Source organism: Malus sylvestris, chromosome 1 (assembly GCF_916048215.2).
Source record: "Malus sylvestris chromosome 1, drMalSylv7.2, whole genome shotgun sequence".
Lineage (NCBI taxonomy): Eukaryota > Viridiplantae > Streptophyta > Magnoliopsida > Rosales > Rosaceae > Malus > Malus sylvestris.
In genome coordinates this window covers 4,079,142-4,094,453 of record NC_062260.1, presented here as the reverse complement: position 1 = coordinate 4,094,453, position 15,312 = coordinate 4,079,142, and the positions used below count along the sequence as shown (strand labels likewise).

Sequence of the window (15,312 nt, the reverse complement as noted above, 5' to 3'; positions counted from 1 at the left end):
TGAACATGAGTGGCTAAACCCCTCTTGGCTAGGGGTGATTTCAAAGCCATGATTATATGTGCAATTTGAGTTGATAAATTCCAGTTATGAATTCTTGAATCGTGAATGCAATTGGCTTAATTGTTTAATTGATAACTTATTTGCGTTTGTTAATTGAGGGTCGACACTTAATTGGCATGCATAAATCCGATGCTAGAATATAAGGTAGTTTCACATAATCGTTACAAACTTATATTCATATGTAGTGAAGGTTGTTGATCACAATCGCATTAAGTTTAATTCCTAGCATGAGTGACATGATGTCATAGTTGCAAGTGCTTTGTCAATGCTTATGATTTTCATTGAACGTAATGATCTTTGATCGTATCTCTATTATGATGTCATGTAGGGAACTTGTGAAGAATACTTTGGGTTGTCGAATGATGTCATCCAATCCAATAAAACAAGGAAAATCTGAGGGTTAACTAGTGATGTCATGGTTAATTTGGGGCATTGTCGTTCATAATTCAATGAAGTAGTAACTGGAAATCGAGTCGTTTGCATACATGTCATGTGTGGAGGAAAAGCCTCTAGCTATCCCATCATCCATCTAATTTCCTGAAATTATTTTCAAACCTGTTTTCAAGTTACAATTTGTTTTGTTATTCTAAATTCATCCAAAACAAAACCCCCCCTTTACTTTCTTGTTTCAAATTGTTTTAAACTTGTTTTGTTTGTGTTTTTAATTGTTTTGAGTCAAGCCCAAACCTTATTTTCGTCCAAAATTGTGTTTAGTGTCAGAAACTGCCTAGTTGGTGTTTTTAGGCAATTTTGAGTGTTTCTATCTTATTTTGAGTATTGTGAACTAGTTTTAAGTCTTTTCAATCTATCCTAATGTTTTTAAGTTTGTTTTTGTGTCTCTAAGTCAGTTTAGAATCAATTAGCAATCCCTCCTAATCCCCGCCCTAGAACGATCCCTACTTATACATATACTACAATTGTCAAAAGAGGGTTTAATTTGTGTGTTAAGTTAATTTTCGCATCAGGCAACCACAATTCTCAAAAGCTTCACACACTCTTGATCAAGACATTGTGAAGCAAAACCAATTTATGGTGCCAACAAGAGCTTTATCAAATGAGTTCAACCACAATTCTCAAAAGCTTCACACACTCTTGATCAAGACAGTGTGAAGCAAAACCAATTTATGGTGCCAACAAGAGCTTCATCAATGGAGGGCAACCACAATTCTCAAAAGCTTCACACACTCTTGATCAAAATAGTGTGAAGCAAAACCAATTTATGGTGCCAACAAAAGTTTCATCAAAGGAGTTCAACCATAATTCTCAAAAGCTTCACACAATCTTGATCAAGACAATGTGAAGCAAAACCAATTTATGGTGCCAACAAAAGCTTCATCAATGGAGGGCAACTACAATTCTCAAACATTCAAAGCAAATTCAAGACTGTTCGAAGCAAATTCAATTTATATGGTTCATCCAAACCTTCGACTACTACAAGGTGTGGCTTGCATCACAATCTCTTGCTCAATAGTATGGACGCAAAATTTGTATATGTTGTCTCTCCCACATTTTCAAATTTCTAGTTTCCCAAAAAAAAAAAAAGGAAATTCAACAAAGCTTCATCAATGGAGGACAACTACAAATTCTCAAAAACTTCACACTATCTTGATCATGATAGTGTGAAGCAAAATCAATTCGTGGTACCCAACAAAGCTTCACCACAAAAGCTTCACCAACAAAAGCTTCATCACAAAAGTTTCACCAACAAAAGCTTCATCAATGGAGGACAACTACAAATTCTCAAAAGCTTCACACTATCTTGATCAAGATAGTGTAAAGCAAAATCAATTCATGGTACCCAACAAAAGCTTCAACTCCACAGCTTCACCTACAAAGCTTCAACTCCAAAGCTTCACCTACAAAGCTTCAACTCCAAAGCTTCACCTACAAAAGTTTCACCAACAAAAGCTTCACCCACCACAAAAGCTTCCCCCACCATAAAAGCTTCACCCATAAAAGCTTCACCAACAAAAGCTTCACCCATAAAAGCTTCACCAACAAAAGCTTCACCCACCACAAAAGCTTCACCTACAAAGCTTCAACACAAAAGTTTCATCTACAAAAGCTTCACACTATCTTGATCAAGATAGTGTGAAGCAAAATCAATTCATGGTACCCAACAAAGCTTCAACCTCAAAGCTTCACCTACAAAGCTTCAACACCAAAGATTCACCTACAAAGCTTTAAAATATATATATATATATATATATATTTTTTTTTTTTTTTTTTTTTTTTTTCGGAAATTCAAAAATTCAAAAATTCGAAAATTCGAAAATTCGAAAATTCAAAAAAAAAAAAATTCAAAAAAAAAAAAATTCAAAAAAAAAGAAATTGCCTAGGCCCCCTCTTCTTTGGGCCTAACAACTTTTATAACAAATATATATGAAGAAGGAGTTTTGGGCTACCACTTAGAAAGGAAATGCCTCATTCATCAACTCCCTCGACCGGAGACTTGGGGGACTCCTACCATATGCTACTGCACCTTGATACTCAGAAGTCTCACGACCACTCAGTGACTTGGATTTTTCAAGTCTCCAAACGAGAAGTTTTCCTCACTCGGGAAATTAAGGGAGCACTACCTCAACCTACATGCTTCACTCACAAAGCTTCAACAAAAGGAAAAATTCAAAGAACTTAGTTAAGAATGCCTTGGTGTATTTAACACAATACATTGAAATGAAGCAAAGCTTGCTTATTGATATCTTTGATAAGTTACAAATATGTACATTTACATGAATCAAAATAAACAAACAAGAGGGAGCCTTCACAAGGGTTGCTCAGGGAAGCTTCACTCACAACGTTATACCGTCAAGGACCCAGAAGAGTTTCCCTCCAACCAGGAGGCCAATCACAATGTGACACGTGTCAACATCAGAAGCCAATCATAGCGCGACACGTGTCAACATCAAAAGCCAATCACAACACGACACGTGTCAATGTCAGAATGAAACTAGAAACTCTCTTCTATAAATAGAGATCATTCTCTCACAATATTTCCTAATGTCATTTGTACTAAATCATTCACTAGTACTCACAAAAGGAGAGCTTGAACCTATGTACTTGTGTAAACCCTTCACAATTGATGAGAACTCCTCTACTCCGTGGATGTAGCCAATCTGGGTGAACCACGTAAATCTTGTGTTTGTTTCCCTGTCTCTATCCATTTACATACTTATCCACACTAGTGACCGAAGCAATTTAGCAAAGGTCATAAACTTAACACTTTCTGTTGTACCAAAATCCTCACTGATTTTATGCATCAACAGGATGTATTTGTGCACTTGCACCCTGAGCTCTTGATCTTTCACAAGAAATAGAAGATGATGTCCTGGTAGACTCTTCAACTTCACTAACATTTGTTTCCTTAACCTCAGGTGGAATTAGAGGAACACAGATTTCTCTCAATTTGTTTTCTTCCTAATCCCACTTCCCATTCTCATCAAACACTACATCCCTAGACACAATCACCTTCATTGTGGTTGGATTTAGAATTCTATATCCCTTATCACAAGCTGCATATCCAATAAAAACTCCTTTTACACTTGATGCTTCCAGTTTATGTCTCAAATATCTAGGTATTAGAGAATAGCATGCAGCTCCAAATACCTTGAGATGTTTAATCCCTGGTCTTCTTCCACTATAGGCTTCAAATGGTGTGACACAATTTAATGCACTTGTAGGACACCTGTTTAACAAGTAGACTGTAGTGTTGACAGCCTCTCCCCATAGTTTGTAGGGTAAATCTTTCTCATGCAGCATGCTTTTGGCCATTTCCACTATTGTCTTGTTCTTCCTTTTTGCCACTCCATTTTGCTGTGGAGTATAGGACCCAGTGAGTTGTCTTTCCATCCCAATTGATTCACAAAATGCATTAAATTCAGTGGAGGTGAATTCTCCACCTCTATCACTTCTCAATTTCTTCAAAGAGTAACCACATTACAGTTCAACCATTGCTCTAAACTTCTTGAACATCCCAAATACTTCTGATTTATTCCTCATAAAATAGACCCAACACATTCATGAATAATCATCAATGAACGTAAGAAAGTATCTATTCCCACTTGTGGTTGGAACCTTCATAGGTCCACATACATCCGAATGTATCAGTTCCAATGGTTCATGTGCTCTCCATGTGATCTCCTTTGAAAATGGCTCCCTATGATGTTTCCCAAGCACACAGCCTTGACACACATCATTACTATCTTGGATTTCAGGCAGCCCCAATACCATTCCTTGACTTTGTAATAGCTTGAGACTCCTGAAATTTAGATGTCCATATCTTTTGTGCCACATCTTTGCATCTCCCTGTACATTTGTTCTCAATGCTAGTTCTTGGTTGATATTAAGAATCAAAGGAAAACACATATTTCCCTTCTGTTTCACACTAACCACCAGATTTCTAAGAGACCTGTCATCAAACACATCCACTTTATAATCCCCAACAAAAGAAAATAACCGTGCTCTGTCATCTGTCCTACACTGAGCAAGTTCTCTGTAATACCAGGTACAAGCATTACATCTCTTATGTAACTTCGGCCCTTCATTGTTTCAATGATCAGTGTCCCCTTTCCAGCCACTTCAACCAAGTTTCCAGTGCCTACTTGAACCTTGGCTTTCACATTTCTATTAATGTCAACAAGCAAATCTTCCCTGGATGTCATATGATTACTACATCCGATATCTATATACCATTCATCACTTATCTTCTTCATTTCCCCTGAATGATTAGCATAAAATAGATTTCCAGTTTCCTCTACCTGATTAGCAAAATTCACTTGTTGCACAGCCTTGTTTGAATTACAATATCTTGCAATATGACCAATTTTGTTACACTTGTGACACTTGACTTTGTTCTTAACCCAACATTCTCCATAGTGTAATCTATCACAAAATTTACACTTATCTCCAGTGTTATTAGCATCATTCTTCACAGGAAAACTAGCCTTATTTCCCCATTCAGCCTTATTTCCCCACTGTTTCCCTTTTGGCTTAAATTTTTTCTGATGTTTGCTACTATTTGACTGACTGTTAAACCTATTTGATTTCGGTGCAATATTCAAACTAGCAAATGCTTTCTCCATACTACTTTCCCCATGTCTATCAAGTCGTTGTTCATAACCCTTTAGGATAGCAACAACATCCTGTGCATCTATGGTGTCTAAGTCCTTAGTATTCTCTATCATAGCTGCAATACTATCATAAGACTTAGGTAGACTGATTAACAACTTTTGAACAATTCTTTGATTACTTAAATCTTCACCATAGCTTTTCAATTGATTAATCAGATCAAACAATTTAGCAATATACACAGAGAGAGAATCATTATCATTCATGCGAGTATATTCAAAATCTCGCCTAAGACCTTGAAGTTTCACAGATCTTACTTGCTTATCACCCACAAATTCTTGTTTCAGAATGTCCCACACAGCCTTCGCACTTTCCTGGGTTGCAATCCTCGGAAAAATTTGATCTGAAACGGCACCTTGGATGATTCTGAGTGCTCTAGCATCCTTGACCACATTCTCACGCATCAGCTTCTTCTCCGTCTCCATGAGCTCCTCCTCCTTCTTCGCAGGAGTTTCTTACCCACTTTCAACCAGATCCCATAATTCGTGTGAATGGAAAATGGTCTTCATTTTGATTAACCAGAAATCAAAATTATCGTCATTGAAGATTGGCGCTCTGAGTTCTCCTCCTCCAGATCCAGCCATGTTAGACTAGATCACAGATATGAGCTCGAATCACTGCAATGAGCTTGTTGCTGTGAATCCGAGCTTAACCCTAACAACCACGACGCCCAGAAATTTAGATCTAACCAGGCTATGAGGCCATGTTAGTGATTAGAGAAGAAAAATGCAGATTTGTTAGACAAGAAGAAGAGCCGAAACAAGGAATTTCAAACTCAGAAAACAGGGAAGGTTTCTCTGTGACTTCTTTTGTATTTCACCAAGTGAAAGGGACAAAAATTGCACTCCACGCTTGCATTTCCTTTTTGAGGATTTCGTAGAGTACGGTGAAGGTCAGTTCAGTAGCTGGTGGTCTACTTAATAATTTACTCCGCAGACGCCATTCATATTCATCAACTTTGTTTAATGGTTGTTTTTTAATGTTTCAGGTTGCACTCAAACAATGGATCCTCGGAAGTGTACTTTGTCTGGTGGTGCAACTTCTCTTGCTATGACACCTCCAAGCATTTTAAATAGGTTAAATGAGAAGGCTCGGTTTGAAAAAGAAGAGAGGGATACAGGTCATGTTGTCGAGGCTGGAGTCGATATAGACATTAGAGAGGTTTATTTTTTTTATTATGCATTTTCTGTCTCTTGGGCCATGCCAGAGGACTTTCGAACAGTTTGGGAATGATCTTCTGGAACATCAGCTTCTACCTAGAAGGTTTCATGCTTTGGTTTTCACGGAGCGGAATGAGGATGCTACCTCTTTCCCATTGAGTTACAACAACTTGGTTGAAAGGTGCGTATTTTCCTTAGTTTGTCCAACAACTTGGTTGAAAGGTGCGTATTTTCCGTATTTTCCTTACATAATACCTTATTTTGTTCTTGTTAGAATTGGTATTATGTAATGCGTCCAGTGTCCTCTTATTACAGAAGATATATGTTTTAAGTTTTAACAGTAGTCACTTAATAAATGTGTAACACATGCAACAAAACACACACCCAAGCCTCACATTACATGCCGGCACCCCTTGTCTGGTATGGTACCCTAACCCTAAACTTTGGTCCTTAATCCATGTCCAGTCAAACAGACAATTGGCATCTGATACGTAAAAGAGGAAATGTACTGGGTTGTGTTAGAAAATGAAATAGTTGCTTAAACTTTTGGCAGTAGTGGTAAACAAACAAGTTCTATGGTATCTGAACAGAAGAACTGAGCATTAACCTGAATTCTACATGTTGGAAAAAATTATCAGGGTGCGCGGGTTTTCTTATTGCATTCCTTTGATTTCTTTCTATACTGTATAGGTTGGCCTAGTCATTTTATTTCCTATGTTAATGTGTAAATTGATGAATTGATCAAAGAGGTTTATAAGTTTCATTAGTGTTGTGTCTTAGCTCATAGGCTGAGATGGAGTGATAAAAGTGTAATGTGCTAGTTAAGTCTCATAGGACTTGATAGTGGACAAGTGTCCTAATCTAAGCAATGAAAATGGATGATTGAGATTGAATTGAGGATATGTCTCTCTCTCTCTCTCTCTTCTCCAACGGTTATTATGTTCGTATGTAAGCTCACATGTGGTGTGTCAACTTATTGCAAACCAAGCTAACCCTTAATTATTTTCTTCCTATAGCGAGGCAAAAAGGTTTGGTTTTCCCTTTTATTCTACGAATACGACATGCCTGCACAATCTAAGCCTGAATTAGTAAAAAGGCTATTGAGTCAAACGACTCAAACCCAACTGCTCCCAAGCCAGCCTGCTGCTACAACTTGGATGAGCTCATACAAGTTAGACCTGGATAGAGACAAAAAGTGCAAGAAAACTGCCAACCCAAAATTGTTAAGATATAATAATGCATTCAACAATTCATTAGCTGTTTCCGTGCAACTTTCACTAAATTATGCGCTTCTCTACTAAATAGCTAAAGATGGATGCTCCGTTATAACTCTTCCAATCCATCCTTTTTCTTCCTTTTTCATTAGCTTCCATTAGCTAACATGTACGAACAAACAAACAAACAAACAAACAAACAAACAAACATATGACGGATGACTTCATTAGCTTCCATAACTGGAGATCGTGCTCTATTCAATTCTCATGCCCTCCGATAATCAAGCAGTAAATGGAAACAAGTAGCAGAGAGACAGTACGTAAACGGAAACCAGTCAAACAAATTGAGAAATGCACATTGCATCGAGATTTTGTGTTCATGAGTTCACACGCGTATATCATTATTCGTACTAATCGTCACGCATTAAATTGAAACAGCATAAGTAGAAAACCATATGAATAAACCTGTGCATTGTAGAAACCTCTGGATTTGGTTCAACAAAGTAAAAGAGAGGCAGAGAAGTTGGCTGCAACTGAAGAGGTTGCTGTCCCAAGTCCGATTGTCCGACGACCGTACGGGGCTTATTCCTGGAGGACGAATCCTATTAATTCTCAGAAATCTTCCTTAATTAATTAATGAATTAAATGCGTTAATTTGATTTCCTTTTTTGTTTTAAACATATGTTATACCTACTTAATACCTATTAAGATTAGACGTGTGAACAACGAGCGATAGCAAATCTCATGTATGCGCATTGTATTTGTAATTTAGGAAACATAAAAGAAAGAAAAAAAATCCTAATACATCAATATCAAAATACAAACGAACTAGTACAATTTCAGCTAACTGATCTAATCAGACTCCCAATACAGTTCTGCAACGATGGCATGCCACGTCGAATAATCTTATCTACTCAAGCTAAAGCTCTAAACAGTCCGAGCTACAACAAAAGAGTAAATGAAACCAAGGTTCAGCAAGGTAAATGTAGACAAATCTTGGCAGATGGCGCTGCTACGGTTGATGAGGCCAACCAATGATGTACTCCCAAGAGAAGCTCGAAACGACCTTCAATAGAAACATGTGATTTCCCGATTTGAGTGGCTTCCTCCCACTCCCACTCACTGATCTTTCAAATGGCATCAATGAATCGGATGTCAAAAGAAATAGGATTAATCTGCCACACATTTATGTTTGCGTATTCCTCTAAACATTGTTTCAGTTGGGCTTCACTGTATCCCTGTTCCAAAGCAAACATTCCACATGGCTTGAGACAAAATAGATAGACGTTCGAACATGATTATCACGAATTTTCATTTTTGCTATATATTTTGAATTTCTACTACTATAAATTATATAATTATATTTATCACTTTCAAGTTTTGGACTAGTTTGACATGTTAAGCAGTGCAGTTGGATTTTCGGCATTAGATCCACTTATATAGGTTGACATTCAATTATTTATCTGAACATCGGTCACAAGATGCTTAAAGTTGAGTTGCAAAAACTAACCTTCCTAGAAATCAGATTTAGAGCATGTGCATAGCTCACATCCTGCTTGCCCGTTGTCTCAGACTCATCTCGCAAAATTGAATAGATATCTCCAATAGGATCCAGACCAGATTTCTGGCGATCATCTGAGTACAAAGAGAACTTCGACATATGCATCAGCCTTAATGCCTCATCCACATCAGATTGAGCCACAGTTTCAGAATGTCGGAGTCTTGCTATTGCCTGTAAGCGAAAGAAGTTAGTTTGTCTGTTGCGTGATCAACACACCCAGTATAAACATATATTGCTTCCTTCTCCGGATGAGCATTTTCGAGCAACCCATCCAACAAACCAAGAAAATCTATTTATCTATAATACCCAAAAAAGCATACTAGATTTCCATGCTAGATAATTCTTCCTCTACTTATGGACGCAGTTTCTTGAGCAACCCATCAAATGGGTAAAAGATGGTACAAACAATACTCCTACTGTCCTACATATTACCTTTTTACAATTCCAACCTAAACATCTGACCCACTCCATACGCAGAAAGGTTCTGCTTAAATACACACCATTTAGGTCGTAACACTCTTAAATTGGGTGGCTTTCCCTCTGCCTGATGAAGATGGCAGAACCCAAACCCTATGCCTATGTAGATGGCTAGAAACCATCAATTTTGCCACCTCAGTCAACTTTGATGCTCTGTATATGTTGTTGTATCATTTCTTGCCATCTCATTCTATTGTGATACACAGCATATATTTGCAGAACCACATTTATTTAAATGAAAAAAATGAAAGGCAGGACTTACAGCTGATATTCGAAGAATGCTGAGCAGAGTTCTCACAGTTGTATAGGAATGGGGGGCATTCGATTTAGCTTCTTCTTGCCGAATGCTAGAGTAGGCACTAGCAATATACTCCTCAAGTTCCTGTGGGACTGAAGGAGACAATCTTCTCACTGCAGAAATATATGCCCTGAAAAAAATCATAAAAGAAAGGATCTTATCAGAAAGTACCACTAATCAGCAGACTTGAAAATAAGGATTTAGGTAGCTTTACAAATTACAAGTTCTATACAGAGAGATCATACTCGTTTGCATGGAAAAGTGATCAATAGAAAGACTAAAACAAAAGAGAAGATCCTGAAATCAGTACTACTGAGCTTTCCATGGTAAAAGTGATGTGAAATTTACCGAATAACAGATGGCTCAAGTGGAGTGAAGCCAAGAGCCGGAGATTCTTTATTCTGATGAACATAGACAACATGCCTAGCCATCTCAAGATCACTATCCATATCTGCTCGATCCAGGATTAACCATAAAAGATCAAATCTTGACAAAAGGGCCGGTGGAAGATTAATGTTTTCAGCAGGAGTTCTACGTAGGTCATATCTCCCCCTTCAAGAATATACATAAAACAACTACTGTAAGAGTTTGCACAGATTTTACACAGAAGGTTGGCTACCAGCAGTGGAAAAGGCACCACTTAATTAGAGCAATATGATTTAGAAGATAAGTGACAAGGAGTAATGCCCTATATGAACCAGATTAAAAATAAGTAGAAAGATTTTTACCATGCTGGATTAGCTGCAGCAAGAACAGCAGTTCTTGCATTCAAAGACGTAGTGATCCCAGCCTTGGCAATGCTGACAGTCTGCTGCTCCATAACTTCATGTATGGCTGTACGATCTAATTCATCCATCTTATCAAACTCATCAATAGCACATATTCCCATATCCGCTAGGACCTGAAATGAGTTAATACTTCCACAATTCAACACCCAGAAACACTAAAATAATAATCATATAGAAAGCCTAATAAAGAACTATAGGGAATCAGATCTAATTAGGGATTATAAAGTGAATTGGTTATGGATTGACTCCTGAAAACTGGCTAGATTTTACTTCCCCTCTTCACTTTCTAGCTATTGCTTCTGCATCAAAGGCACACACTGGTATGATGCAATAAAAGTTTAACATTAAGAACTCTCGAGTATTATGCATATATTCGGCAAGTATTTACTGGTTTGTAACTTTGTATGCTCTTCCACTCATATAACATGAAAAAATAAACATATGTATGTCTATATATATATATATATATTATAACTGAAAGGAGCATATGTATCTCACCAATGCTCCTCCTTCCAGGACCATTTCATTTGTGACGGGATCTTTCTGAACAGCAGCAGTTAGACCAACTCCACTGCTTCCTTTGCCAGTTGTATATACTCCCCTGGGTGCTACATTAATTATGTGTTTGAGAAGCTGGCTCTTTGCAACTCCAGGATCACCCATCAGACAAATATGTAAATCTCCTCTAATCTGCATTTTGAAGGAGAATGTATTATGACCTCTTGCGGTCCTATCGTGCAAATGATAAAACATGCTATGACCAGTCTACTTTATCACAGACATGATATGAGCTTGGAATTATCCTAAAAATAGAACATTTGGCTTGGGAATCCCATCTTATAAAGGAAGGAGACAAATTGCAAACTGAAACTCAATTTACATAACCATTAACCGGTGACCAGGACATGCAAGTGCCAGGTCAGGAAGCTGCAATAGAGGGAAGGAAGAAGGGAGGACTGCTGATCTTTCACTTCAATGTAGAGGATACATCCAAATGAAATCCATAATCTTGTGAATAAAAATTCTCAGAAGGATAAGCAAAATTCAATTTAACAATATAATTGAGTCAGATGGCATCTGGTAACGATGAGAACTTACCTTCATTCCATCTTTTAGTTTCCTGTGAGGAGCGCCCACTAGGAGCAGAAGCAGAGCCTTTTTGATATCTTCATGCCCGTATATTTCAGGTGCCAAAGATCGAGCCAGCTTTTCATATATGTTACCATCCTCAGCCAAACGTGCAACTTGTTCTTCCTCATCTCCTATAAGTTCATAACTGTGGCATAACTCAAGTTAGTACACAATACCTTTTTCACCTAAGAATTAAAGAGGTTTATCAAAGTAGGTAAAAAGAACAATAAGTTTAGCAAAAATTGTATTACAAGCACCAGATAAACTCTATGATAAGAGTTGAAAAGATGAGAACAATATATAGTACAACATTTGTATGAAAAGTAATTTAGTCAATTACACAAGTATAGATGGTTTTGTCGACTGAGAACGATAAACGAGATGCATCAACTGAAGACAAAATTGTACTGAACATGGAATAGTGCCTTACTCTTCATATTTTTTCTTAGTATGTGTGATGGACATGGCTTCTAAGTAAGTATCAGCAACTAAGCCAGCCCGCATTGCTCTGAAACCAGTGTAAGGAATAGGAAGAAAAATCCCAGATAATTTCACAACATCACCCGGAGCTACCTAATGGTGTTGAGGAAGAGGCACATGCAAATTCAAAGAAAACAGTTATAATCAGTTAAGTAGAAGCAGGATGTCATCACTTCCTGCAATCATGTGAAGCGGAAACCCCCATCTACCCCATTGCAAGGGATTCATTCAAAACTGTAAGTTTTAGTTTAAAATACTTTATGATAATTAACATAGAAGTATTCAACCTTTCTTGTGAGTTCACCACAGAAGTGAACAGTCATTGTCCGTGGAATGTGGCCTTTTGGAACATCTTCAGCCAACTCTTGTATCTTTGCCTGAAATTGAACCACATCTAACTATATCACAGAAGAGGATGATAAACGCTACTGTTGATAAAAATTAATGCAAAACCATATTCTAATACAGCTGTCCCTGCTATTAAATAACTGTGACTAAATCGGCATAAAGTACCTCCTGAAATTTCAAGAACTTTGATGCCCTGAGTTGAAGAATAAGGTTCCCCTTTGTTCTATTTGTTATACAACGCCTGGATGGGCATTCAAAGAGTGGCATAAAGACTCGAGCAGTTACTTCCTGTTAGGCACAAAAAGAATTCATGAGTCAACAAAAGTGGCTTTAAAGAAACTAGGCACAAGTATAGGCGCAGTGGCATTGAATAAATTATACTCCAAAAGGGAGAGAAATAAGAAGGTTTGAAATATGTTGAGTATGTATGGGTTTGTAGCTAACAACAAATGTTTCAAAATACGCTGAATACCCAAACTGTATTATGGCTTATTGGCAATCAAATGGCTGAACATAAGGATTGTGTCTAAGTACCTGGTAAATCTCAAAACCACATTCTTCACATGTATAGACAGCTACCTGCATCAATGGCTTAACATCTGAACACCGCGTCACAATCCCTGATATCCTTACAAGTTGACCAATATGTGAAGCCTTGACCTCCCTAATTGCATATGGCTTCGACTTTCCACTTGAAGATGCTCTTATGTAAACTTCACTAGAATACATATGAAAAAACACTAGTAAATTCAAACATCATAGAAAGCTTCACTACAAATGAAAGTTGAAGCATATGAAACTTATTAATAAACTACAACAGAAGACATGGAATAGATGTAAAAGTAAGTTACCAATATTAATCTGAGATAAACCTCTGTTGAACTTACATCGCACCAGCATATTTTCAAAACATATACTGCAAACCAAACTAGCTAATACCTTTAAGAAAATCGACGTTCATTTACTAATGAGTCATGAATAATAAACTACTAAACACAAAAGTTAAACCCGAAACAGGACGTGTATCAGTGTGACCACACAATTCAGTGAATTCACACATTTAGACTGAAATTTCATTCAAACAAGCACAACCGGAATTAGGATTTTGCTTTGAACTCACAAGTAGCGCTTGATTTCAGGAGGCATCTTCTGGTGTGGATCCGGACCATCCATATTCTCTGGTACATCATCAGACCTCTGAGTCATGAGTATGTCATGATCATCATCTGTAAATGCCTCTGTGGGCTCCGGCATAAGCTCATCAATAGCATCAGCAAAAATACCAATATATCGCCGAGTGTTTTCTTGAACTCGATTGCAGAATTCTTCATCCAATTCTGCGTACTGCATAACACAAATTAACAATTGATTTCGTATAAGAAAATCAACAACTCTTTCACAAATAATAATTAGGCATTTGCAACAAAATCCCAAGCATAGGCGGAACTTACACTAAACAAGTCCTCAATATCAATCTCGATAGCTCGAAATTTGCGGTTTGCAACTTGTTGCTGAAAAGTAAAAAACATTTAGATATTGCTACTGTATAGTCAAATAATTCAGAAAAATGAATCCGGCATTCAATCCAACGGGAAATTAGGGTTTTCAGACAGTACTATCAAAGCTTACAAGAAAATGTGGTAAAGAAGAAGAGGGATACTCACAAGGATGCGCATGTATTTGGGTTCGCCATTCGAATCGGGAAAGTTGGAAAGAAAATCCTTGGCAAGCTCTGTCAAAAATAACAAATATTAAATCGAGTATTGACGGAGGAGAGAGAGAGAGAGAGAGAGAGAGAGACGAAAACTGACCTTTTTCAGCGCTGAAGTCGATGTCCTTCATGGTTGCCAGCAATTGGAGAGAGTGGGAGAGCAAGAGAGAAAGGGGCAGTTACACACAGACTGAAAAGTAAATGAGAGCTCAGATTTGGCGGCAAATGACGGATAGAGGCGAGGGTTTTGGCGGGAAAATAAGGGGAGGGTAATTTCTTTTCATTGAGCTGGGCCAAGGCCGTAAAGGAAGGCCTATTAGTAGGGCCGGCCCAAGCTCCAAGTAATCGGTTCAACCGTTCAAGCAATTCGGCCTTGCCTTGTATTACATATTGAACAATATCCGGAAAGATATGGCTTCGTTGGAATCGTTCATCATCCGTTCATCCTAAGATCAAGCCCTAACGGCCATTTGGATCAATAACGTCAACAAATCCACACATCCAACCGTCCTTCAAGATCAAGCCCAAAAGCCCTTGAAGATCCGTTCATCACCGTCATTCAAGATCAAGCCTCAAAGGCCCTTGAAGAAACTTTCAACCGTTCATCCATGATCAAGCCTCGACAGCCCTTAGATCAATCACACATCCACAAAATCAACACCTTACGGGAATCGAATCAAATGATCAAATTTGAGAGAGATTGTAACCCAAAATCATCAAATACAAATATTATTTTGTGCACGTTGTTCTTGTCTTTTTCGTTTCAAGAATTTTCCATGTTTACACTACTACTGGTACTACTCATGATCTTGCATGAGTAGGTTATTGCGATGTGAGTAAAGTGGGGTGAAGATATATAATGCATAATACGATCATGGCCGGCACAAATAATTCAACTAACATTGTGATGAGGGTGAAGATAAATATAAAGATCACTAAACGATAGGAAATTAGGAA

General features: G+C 37.7%; 1 protein-coding gene across 2 annotated transcripts; it reads right to left on the bottom strand.

Annotated features, from left to right (window-relative positions):
- Positions 1 to 8,294: 8,294 nt before the first annotated feature.
- LOC126633114 (DNA replication licensing factor MCM7-like) lies at positions 8,295 to 14,592 on the bottom strand. Of its 2 annotated transcripts, XM_050303674.1 has the most exons (15): positions 14,456 to 14,592; positions 14,309 to 14,376; positions 14,096 to 14,155; positions 13,765 to 13,988; positions 13,179 to 13,362; positions 12,810 to 12,932; positions 12,584 to 12,673; positions 12,247 to 12,389; positions 11,784 to 11,961; positions 11,184 to 11,375; positions 10,626 to 10,798; positions 10,246 to 10,449; positions 9,862 to 10,027; positions 9,072 to 9,293; positions 8,295 to 8,799 (listed from the first exon to the last, which is right to left on the bottom strand). In XM_050303674.1, the coding sequence occupies exons 1-15, from the start codon at positions 14,484 to 14,486 to the stop codon at positions 8,692 to 8,694; spliced, it is 2,166 nt and encodes a 721-aa protein (XP_050159631.1). In that variant the 5' UTR covers positions 14,487 to 14,592; the 3' UTR covers positions 8,295 to 8,691. The 2 variants fall into 2 exon arrangements, with proteins under 2 accessions (XP_050159631.1, XP_050159638.1); XM_050303681.1 differs by lacking the exon at positions 11,184 to 11,375.
- Between the last annotated feature and the right edge of the window lie 720 nt (positions 14,593 to 15,312).

Excerpts from the sequence above, each read along its gene's own strand:
- LOC126633114 (XM_050303674.1), bottom strand. The coding sequence starts at position 14,486 with ATGAAGGACATCGACTTCAGCGCTGAAAAAG. Across the intron at positions 10,799-11,183 it reads TCCTGGAAGGAGGAGCATTG|GTCCTAGCGGATATGGGAAT; the intron begins GTGAGATACATA and ends AACTCATTTCAG. Across the intron at positions 9,294-9,861 it reads GCATTCTTCGAATATCAGCT|GCAATAGCAAGACTCCGACA; the intron begins GTAAGTCCTGCC and ends TTTCGCTTACAG.